We start from the raw sequence: 10,150 nt of genomic DNA on the forward strand, positions 1-10,150 counted from the left end.
CCAGGGGTCATGCCCTGCAACCTAGGCATGTGCCCTGACTGGGAATCGAACCTGTGATGCCTGGATCACAGCCCATGCTTAATCCACTGAGCTACGCCAGCCAGGGCTAACTTTACATTTTTAAAAACATTCTAGAAGTACTTGTCTCACAGCTCACTGCTTGGCTACAGCGTGCAGCTCCCAGCACCGAGCTGCCACGCCCCACTCCTACAGAAGCCCCATGGCCGGCCGCGCTGCCCACCCCAGCGCTTCAGCCTCCCGAAGGCTTTTACTGCCAACGGCATTACTTAGGGACAGCCTTGTAGGGACTTAAAAGGACTTATACTCTATACAAAAGTCATTTCATATTTCATACACAAAATGCCAATTGGTAGGTTTAGGTCCAAAATGGAAAGAAAAAATTTTTGTTCTAGTTCTGTAAGTTATCAGGAATAAAACCAACATTTTTGTTTGCCTTGTTATAAGGAATAGAATTTTTCTCTATCAGGAATCAGGAGAGTAGCTTTGATGACCCCATAGTTATGAAATTACTTAATTAGGTAAAGTTCTTTCCAAAGATATTAAAAGAAAGAAGTTGGCTTGTTCACCTGTACAATTTAAAGAAATATTTGCAGTATTTGTAGGAGTTCGAGGTGATACTGCAGACCCTTGTGACAATATTTAAAAGATAATATTAATATATAAATATTATTCATATCTAATATCTTCTTCCATTTAAAAAATTCTGTCTCAGCTCTTACTGCTGTGGCTTAGTGGGTTGAGTGTTGTCCTGCAAACCAAAGGGTCTCTGGTTCCATTCCAGGTCAGGGCACACGCCTGGGTTTCTGGCCAGGTCCCCAGTTGGGGGCATGTGAGAGGCAGCTTGCTGTTTCTCTTGCACAGATGTTTCTCTCCCTCTCTCCATCCTTTTCCCTCTCTCTAAAAATAAATAAAATCTTTTTAAAAAATTCTATCTCAGAAGGTAAAAGGAAATCCCCACTATCCCTGAGCAGAAAAGAGGAAAATCATAGGTACTTTTATTTGTTAATAAAAGCCACTGTGAGTTATGCAGCTGTCATTCTCAGAGAATTTCTGTAAACTGAAGCAGGTGTGAGGTGCTCTCAGAGACTTCAGATAAATGTATGTAGTAGTTTGAGTAGTTACTCTGCAAAAAAATTTACACAGCTGAATTCCCCATTTTGAAATTTGAGACTGTCCTGAGAGGATATTTGTGGGACATGAAACTCTTGGACCACAATTTGCTAACACATTTAAAATGTTAGCAAATTGTGGCAGGAGGAAAAGAGAGTGGGAAAACCACAGTGGAGAGTGCAAAGGAGGGGCAGGATTAAGCTGGGCCTTTCTTATTGTTAAGTCAAGGACCGATGTGTATGCTATATTTACTCATTAATATAAACCAGGTGCTGAAAAATAAAATTAAGAATGTCCTAAATTAATTTAAGTATTGTAAAGAATAAATGACAGCAAGTATTTTAGCTTCTTAATCAAGGAGTGCTATAATATAATTTCAAGGCATCTTATTATAATTCATTTAACCCTAAAGCAATTGTGTAAAAAGCAGAACATAAAAGGAAAATAACAAAGGTTAACTTCCTACAAGGGCCAAGAAGCAAGACCTTTGCAGCATAGCAATTAACTTTCACATACCGGAGTCTTATTTAAAAGGCCATCAAAAGATCAGATTACTGAAAATCACAAATGTCATCAACAAAAGGAATGTTGATTGACAGAGTTGAAAAACTTCCCAGAGGTCTGCCTTCTCTGAAGGAATTCAGACTGTTGCTAGCACAGGATGGTTAAGTTAAATCTCACTGATGGCTCTGTTAGCGAATGAGAATGCCCAGTCAGTGCTGTTTTACAAATGTAAAACAACTGGGAGAGAGAGAAAAATATATACTGTTCCCTAACATACATGGCTTAGCACCCAGAGAAAGCCTCTGCACCCAAAAGGGACTTTCTACATAGGGTTAGGTTTTATTAGATGAGGTGTAATCTTTTTAAAAAATTTTTTTAAAAGATCTTATTTATTTTTTAGAGAGGGGGAGGGAGGGAGAAAGAGGAGAGAAACATCAATATGTGATGCCTCTCACATGACCCCAGCTGGAGACCTGGCCTGCAATCCAGGCATATGCTCTGACTGGGAATCTAACCTGCAGCCCCATGGTTCACAGGCCAGTACTCAACCACTGAGCCACATCAGCCAGGGCAAGGTGTAATCTTTCATTTTCAGGATATGTGTTTTCTTGCAAGGCCCTTAGAGGCAGAAGATACACTTGGATTCTAATACACATATATCTCTGTGAGCTCAGCTTCCTGAAAACACACACCTGCCGAATTCTGGGTTCTCTTTTGCCAGTGACCGGCTCCACTACCTCACAGCCATCAGAATCACTCGTACACTAGTAACATGATGAAAACACAGCTATTACTGCAAGTTTGGCACAAGTGGACCGCATGTTAAGTACTTGACATCCTGGTGGCATTTCTTGGACAGCTGGGACAAATTGTTGGCCTTTGAATCCAATGCTGAAAGTACTCATCATAACACTTTTTCAGTATTGGCCACCATGAGCCTCTGCACATCTTGGAATTCAGTGTTGATGGAGCCTAATTTTCTCAGAGTGTGACTGTCAATGTGGAGCTTCTTGGTTTGCTGAATGTAGGTCTCAAACACAATAAGGCAATAGGGTGGAGATACAGTGGGCAACTTCTTCCCATGCTGTCCATCAAACTGAGTATAAATCTGCTAGATGGGCAAAAGCCAACATCTTAGGCCAGGTAGCTTCACACAACACCGAATGACACCCTTTGTTGCATAATGCACTGAAAAGTCACAGTGCCAGCTCCCAAGGTGCCTCTGTCTGCTAGCGGGCTGCCCATTCAACTTCCTGCAGAGCTGCTTAGCCTGGCTCTGGTGTCTGCGAAGGCCCTGAACAGACTGTCCTCCTGTATTGAGGTGGCCAGTGGGAGCCTGTCCATGACTTGGGTGAACATTGTGAGTGACAACATCTTCACAGGTTACAGGCTAATTTAAAAATTTTGTAACCAAAGTAATTTTTCTTATAAAACATCCAAGCCATATATAAATATATTTCAAAATGTGTGAAACCTGTTCCCTTCTACTTTTCTCCTGGCCCCAAAGAAAGGCAACCACCCTCAGCTATTTGGTGTCATCCTTCTAGTTCCTTCTCTAAATATACTACACATGTTTGGAGAGAGGTTAAAATGTAAAGGGGCTCCTCACACTTATTATTCTTGCTTTAAAAAAGAGATTGTTTTTAGAGGGAGAGAAACATGGGTCAGTTGCCTCTTACATGCCCCCAAGGTAGGGACTTGGCCAACAACCTAGGCATGTGCCCTGAATGGGAATTAAACCAGTGACCTTTTGGTTTGCAGGACAACACCCAACCCACTGAGCTAAACCAGTCAGGGCTATTCTTGCTTTTAAAAAATATATATTGATTTGAGATAAATATTGATTTGTTGTTCCACTTATTTGCACTTGCATCACCCTGATCAGGGGTCAAACCCGCCACTCTGGCTTGTTGGATGATGCTCTAACCAACTGAGCTACCCAGCCAGGGCTATTCTTGCTTTTTTATACATAAGAATGTATACATTTGTCTTACAGATTTTCCATATTAGTGTAGTTAGGTCTTTGTGTTTAACAGTTTTTTAGTATTGCATGGTATACACCTATTTATCCAAAATAAAACTTGTCTAGAGTCTGTTATATGGAGGGTATTGTTCAGCTAGTATGTGGGGGGCTCCAGACATGATCATACCCTTGTTCTTGTCATCAGTGAGCTGACTCTTTAGAGGAGATGGGGGGAGGGTGGAACATACATAAACACAGCACAGAGGGAAATAACATCCCTGAGTGTATTCCTGGGGTTCAGAAATAAGTGCAGTCACTTCTAGCTCCAAGAATCAATGATACTGGCGTTTGCCTAGGGTGAGCTTGACAGGTGAAGGAAGAGCATGAGCCAGGGCACGGGATGAAAACACATGATGCAGGTTCATTCGATGTCAGACTACAGTCCATGAGCAGGAAGGGGCTTTGGTTCAATTTGTAAACATTTGTCAAGCATCTTTGTGTCGGATGCTATAGTAGGCACTGAGAATATAGAAATGGGAAAGATGAAGGTCTTATCTTTAAAAGGCTTTCAGCTGGTGGAATAAAAGCCAAGTTTGGAAAGGCAGATTAGGACCAGGTAATGAAAGCTTTCAATTGGCATGTCAGGGAGTCTGATTTTTTATTGGGCAATGTGGAGCCAGGGCATGCTTTTAGTAGGCAGATGCCATGATGAGTTGAGCAGATGGAGAGGCATACAGAATGAGCTAAAGTGGGGAGAAGCTGGGGGTAAGGAGTTTGTGACCTTCCTTTCTATAACAAGATAGAAGTTAATTTCTACCTCAGTTAAAAGGTGGTAGGCAATCCAGGACTTGTATGTATGGCTCTACAGTTATCAGGGACTCAGGCTCTTATCTTTTGATCTTTTCACTTCACCATTCTGGCACATAGCTTCTATCCTTCTTAAACCATGGTCGCCCCGTGGCCTAACATTGCTGCTAGAGCATAATCAGTCTCATCTACATTCCTGGTGGTAGCAGAAAGAAGGAATGGAAGGAGGTTGGGGGAAGGGGAGGAGCACATAACAACACGCTTTTCTAGCTAAATTAACTTCCTTTAAGAGCCTTCCTAGAAGTCTAGGACAATATGTCTAACACTTTTGTTTATGTCTTACTGGCTGGAAATGAGTCACATGGCCTTACCCAGCTTTTAAAATATCAGAGATAGAGAGGGTGAGAGGGAAACATCAGCTTGTTGTTCCATTTATTTTTATGCATTCATTGGTCGATTCTTCTGTGTGCCCTGACTGGGATTCAAACCTGCAACTCTGGCGTATTGGGACAATGCTGTAACCAACTGAGCTGCCTGGCCAGGGACTTATCCAACTTTAAGGGAGACTTGAAGAGTAGTATTCTTTGCATATATTTTTTTGAAGTTTTTCCCTTTGTAAAAAGTTGAGGTGTAATCTGCTCGCAGTGCAATGCACAGATCTTAAGCACACAGCTCCCTATATTCTGACAAGTGCATATACCCGTGCCACTCACACCCCTTTCAAGATATCAAGCATCCCATTATTCCCAGCAAGTCCCTCCTGGGGGGGCACTTTTTTTTAACAACCTAAAAGAGAGATAATGAGGCCTTAATTAGGGTAGCAGCACACGAATGGAAGGAAAGGCTGTGGAGAATCCAAAGGAAACTGGATGTGGAAGATGAGAGAAAAATCAAAAAGAACGTAGACAGCAGAGCCTCTATCAGAAACAGGAAGTTGGGAGGGAAGTTTAGATTGTTGCTGGTGAGATGGAGGGAGGAAGAGGAATGGGTACCTCTTGGGTGTGTTCACTTGAGGGGTTGGAATTGTACCTACAGCTTGGGAGGGCGGTCAGAACTCAGTAGAGAACTCAATAGCACACAGATGCTGAAGAGGACAGGGCACTAAGAAATGACCCAGAAATTTGGTGACTGTGAGCTCGCTGGTGATTTTTGACAGTGAGGTTTTTTTGAAAGATTTTATTTATTTAGTTTTAGAGAGAGGGGAAGGGAGAAAAGAGAGGGAGGAAAACATCAAGGTGAGAGAGAAACATTGATCAGTTACCTCTCACAGGCACCTTAGCCTAGGACCAGGCCTGCAACTCAGGCACATGCCCTAACCAGGAATCAAACCAGCGACCTTTTGCTCTGCCAAACAACGCTCAAGGAACTGAGCCATGTCAGTCAGGGCTTGCTGGTGACTTTTGTGGGAGCAGAATCCAGATACCAATGGCTGAGTGGGAAGTGAGGGTTCGAGTCATGCAGAAGGGGAACTGGTAGTCACCTGAATTAATTTTAAAACCTTTTTAAAAACTGAAGTTCGTGCACAAACATAAAGTAGGCAGAGGCCCTTTTGAGAAGCATTTTGATGAAAGGAGAAAGGGAATGGTAGCATCAGGAGAAGATCAGAGATCACCTCATCCTTACAGGGTAATATAGCCCCTTGCTCTTTTCAACTTGCTTTCTAGAGGACAGGAGGATGGGATAGCTTCCTGCCTCCTTTTGGACATATGACCTGCAAAAATTCAAGCTGAAAAGGTGGAAGTGGGAGAGGGATGCTGCCTTGGCAACTGCTGGGGTGAGAGGGGCCAGCCAAACACTGCCAGGATAGGTGTTTGTGAGGAGAGGCTATCTGTGAGGCAAGATCTGAGAGCGAACAAGCTGGACTCAAGCAGCCCTGGGTTTGCATTCTGTCTCTGTCACCACCTAGCAGCTAGGTCCTAGCTAGATGACCTTGTTACTTAACAAGGGCAAGTTACTTAACCTGAGCACCTAGTTTCCCATCTGTAGAATGGAAACAACGATGCCTACCTTTCAGCGTGGTTTTTGAGTATTACCGACTAGTGCCTGCCACATCGTAGTAATCCTAAAAGAGTGCTAGTGTGTGACCCAGCCCTTCACTATGGGACAGAACGGCTAACAGACAGACTGGTTAGAATCCGAGACCTGCCGATCCTAGAGGGTAGGGAGGGCTCCCTGGGGCCTCCTCCCTCCAGGAGGTGGGGACAAGGTGGAGCGAGGGCTGTAGGAGGGGGAGGAGCTGGTGCGTTGCGACCCGCCCCGTCCAGTCCAGTCTGGCCTGGGCGCTGTCCTAGCCAACGCCACCGTAGCAGCCGGTCCTGGTGCCCCGTGCGCTACCCAGTGTCCAGTAATGACCCTGCGCCCGTCATCACTCCCACTCTGTCTGCTGCTGCTGCTGCTCAGTGGGGCGGTATGCCAGACTGAGACGGGGTTCGAAACCGAAAGTCCTGTCCGGACCCTCCAAGTGGAGACCCTGGTGAGGAGATTGTCCCGGGCTGCAGAGGGAGGGGAGGGCCTTGTACGCGCACACAGGTCTAAAAGAACCTGCGAGCCCAGAGAAGTACGGGGACTGAGCTGGGGGGTGCTGGGTCTAGGGGCAAGAACGGAATCGGCGGATCCTCCGTGATTCCTGTAGTCCGATCATAGGTGGAGCCCCCCGAACCGTGTGCGGAGCCCGCTGCCTTTGGAGACACGCTTCATATACACTACACGGTGAGGGGTCTAGGGGACAAAGGCGGAGCCTGGGAGGGGGCGGCGCCCTGATAAAACACGTCAGCTTTGGCTTGGACACGTGGCAAGCAGTTCGGGGAGTAACTGGGCTCTGGGGTCTTCAAGCACGTGGCGTGGGGAGGGACGTTCCTCTTGCCTGCCCATTCCGCCCCCCCCACCCCCAACGCGCTTTTCTGCCAGTTCCTCCTGGGCACTGAGAAGTGAAGGGCGGCGAGATCTCCGAGAAGTGCCAGACCTTAGGGGCTTCCTGTTCCCTTCTGCCCCGAGGGTAGTGCTAGGCGGCCCCGGCTAAGGGGTGGCCCGGCCCAGCTGCCCACGTTGTGTAGCGTGCCTGCTGGGAGGGAGAGGTACTCAGTGTGCAGCCTGGATGCTCTCTCCCCCCAGGGCAGCTTGGTAGATGGACGAGTAATTGACACTTCCCTGACCAGAGACCCTCTGGTAATAGAACTTGGCCAAAAGCAGGTGATTCCAGGTATGTTACCTGTGCCTCCCACTCCTTTTCCCAACAGAAGTGTTTTCTTAACGCCTTTAACTCCTAAGCTACCTTAGAAATGCCCTCTTGAATTAGTATGACACCCATTTCTACTAGCCACCTCCTGAGGTTCATACCCCACTTATTATTTTTTAAGGTGTTATTTATTTTTAGAAAGAGGGGGAGGGAGGGAGAAGGAAGGAAACATTGATGTGAGACAGAAACACAGATCAGCTGCCTCTCATACAAGCCCTCATCTGGATGGAATCTGCAACCCAGGCCTGTGCCCTGACCAGGAACCGAACCAGCAACCCTTTGCTTTGTGAGATGACACCCAACCAACTGAGTGACACGGGTCAGGGCTCAAAGCTCATTTCTAATACTCCTCTTGCCACATACCCTACTGGAAGCCAGAGATTCGAGAAGTGGGGAGCTCAACTAAGGGTTAAGGGGGAGCCTTTGATCTCCTCTCCTGGGATTTGGGGAATGTAGGTAGCTTCCTGTTCAGCTATGTCTTCTTCCTCAAGGTCTGGAGCAGAGCCTTCTAGACATGTGTGTGGGGTGAGTATCTGGGCAGAGATGGGCTTGGGTACTCCCTTTGTGTGGGCAGGCCTTTCTCGTCTATCCTTGCTCCTAGAGGAGGCAGGAGAATATGCGATAAAGGGCTCTGACCTTGCATTGGTCATTGGGTCCAGGTCATTGGGACTCCTGAGGACATCCAAGGCCTCTGTGCCCCTCTGGCTGTGGGTTTTGTTGGAGGAGATGAGGCATGTGTGTGTTGGGGGGTGGGGGCGAGGGTGGACACCTTAGCTGGTCAAGCTGTTTGATGCAAGGTGGGAAAATTCACCTTTCGGGTGTGAATACCCAGAGGGTTTTGCTGGTGGAGCTTCAGGTGGACTGAGGCTGCTGGCCCACCTGGTACCACCTCTGGCTGTGATTTGCATTCTTTCCCGTAGAGAGAAGCGAAGGGCAATCATTCCTTCTCACTTGGCCTATGGAAAACGGGGATTTCCACCATCTATTCCAGGTAACCCGACTAGACCTGTCTCTCAGATCATTAAAATACCTAGCCCCTAAGAGCTACACCATTTGTCTGGAGCTCGAGAAGGTCTGAACCCAGCTTGCTAAAAGGGACAGGAGTGGCTGGGGCCTCCTCCTGCACGGCCACATTTTTCCTGCTTAGGTCATCACAGGGACTAGAGAGCGTGTTAAGGTCACCTGGTGTGCTCCCTGGCAGCCAGCAGCTTTTGAGGGAAGCGATGCCTCATTGTGCCGCAGGGGTCTGCTGCCCATGCCACCTTTCCCAGAACCGGGGAACTCTTTCCTGCCATTTTCCTATAATTCTGAACCCTGTCGTTTGTACAGTTGGCACGGCTTCTCACCCTTCTCACACTCCACCCTTCCTTTTCACCAGGAAGAGGTAGTAAAAATGATCACAGTCAAGAAATTCAAAACAAAATTGAAAACAACTTCTGAAAGCCAGGCTCACCCCATAACTTTAAAAGCCCTCACAGGTCACTGCTGACATCTCTTGAAGGCCTGAGATTGGACAGATTTCCCAAGATCTGTATTTCTCGCTTTGGATTCTGTTAGCTAAAATGTGCTGTGCTTCAGAGGACTGGGGTAAAAGTGCTTATCCCGGTTCCAGCCTAGAGGGAGACCTGGAAGGAGGATGGGGGACTAAAGAGAAACAAGCTCCTTCCCAAAGCTGTGTCACCTTCTGCTTTCTGATGCTGCTCCCATCTGCGTTTCTTTCCCCACCCCTTACTCATTCCCCCACCTCTTATTTCTTAAGAAACATCCTTCTTCCTCTCCAACTCTTATGCTAAAACACCTATCTTCTCTACCAATCACATTGACTATGACCATTGGTTGGTGGAATTTTTAAAAGTCTAGTTTAAATTCAATTAATTTCACTCTGCAAAGATTGTATCCACGTGGCTGTTTGGAAATGGAGTATAGTTAGTATGGAGGTCTCTCTCACTTATAAGTGGAAAACAAGATGTACATTCCAGATCCACAGAAAGTTTTTCTGGGCTGTCAAAGACCTGTCATGCAAACCAAGCCACACATGCATATTTGGGGTAAACACAACTATCACAGGCTCTGCTCAGAACCTGTCTCTGCCTTTGTCTCAGGGACCTCAGCCCCACATTCAAGTCTTGCCAGCTTCATAGCTGTTGCTCTGGTGTGGCCTGTCTCCTCTGTTCTCATACAGACTTAGAGTCCTGGATAAACTGGACAGAGATTCTAACCCTCACCCCTCCTCTGCCTCCAGCGGATGCAGTGCTGCAGTTTGACGTGGAGCTGATTGCACTGATCCGAGCCAACTACTGGCAAAAGCTGGTGAAGGGCCTTTTGCCTCTGGTGGGCATGGCCATGGTGCCCGCCCTCCTGAGCCTCATTGGGTATCACCTATACAAAAAGGCCAACAGACCTAAAGTCTCCAAAAAGAAGCTCAAGGAAGAGAAACGAAACAAGAGCAAAAAGAAATAATAAATACTAATTTAAAAAAAACTTCTTTGCATTCTTTACCTGGTACTTTC

At 46.5% G+C, this 10,150-nt stretch overlaps 1 protein-coding gene and 1 pseudogene across 1 annotated transcript; one reads left to right on the top strand and one right to left on the bottom strand.

The window, feature by feature from the left end:
- Positions 1–2,388: 2,388 nt before the first annotated feature.
- LOC123812617 lies at positions 2,389–3,009 on the bottom strand (annotated as a pseudogene).
- A 3,640-nt stretch (positions 3,010–6,649) lies between these two features.
- On the top strand, positions 6,650–10,121 carry FKBP11 (FKBP prolyl isomerase 11). The gene is made up of 6 exons (XM_045829668.1): positions 6,650–6,878; positions 7,049–7,114; positions 7,517–7,604; positions 8,132–8,165; positions 8,561–8,631; positions 9,883–10,121. Exons 1-6 carry the CDS (start codon positions 6,753–6,755, stop codon positions 10,098–10,100), a joined length of 603 nt encoding a protein of 200 aa, XP_045685624.1. The 5' UTR covers positions 6,650–6,752; the 3' UTR covers positions 10,101–10,121.
- Positions 10,122–10,150: the final 29 nt, after the last annotated feature.

This window comes from Phyllostomus hastatus, unplaced genomic scaffold, assembly GCF_019186645.2.
Source record: "Phyllostomus hastatus isolate PE091 unplaced genomic scaffold, TTU_PhHast_1.1 phas_scaffold_93, whole genome shotgun sequence".
NCBI lineage: Eukaryota > Metazoa > Chordata > Mammalia > Chiroptera > Phyllostomidae > Phyllostomus > Phyllostomus hastatus.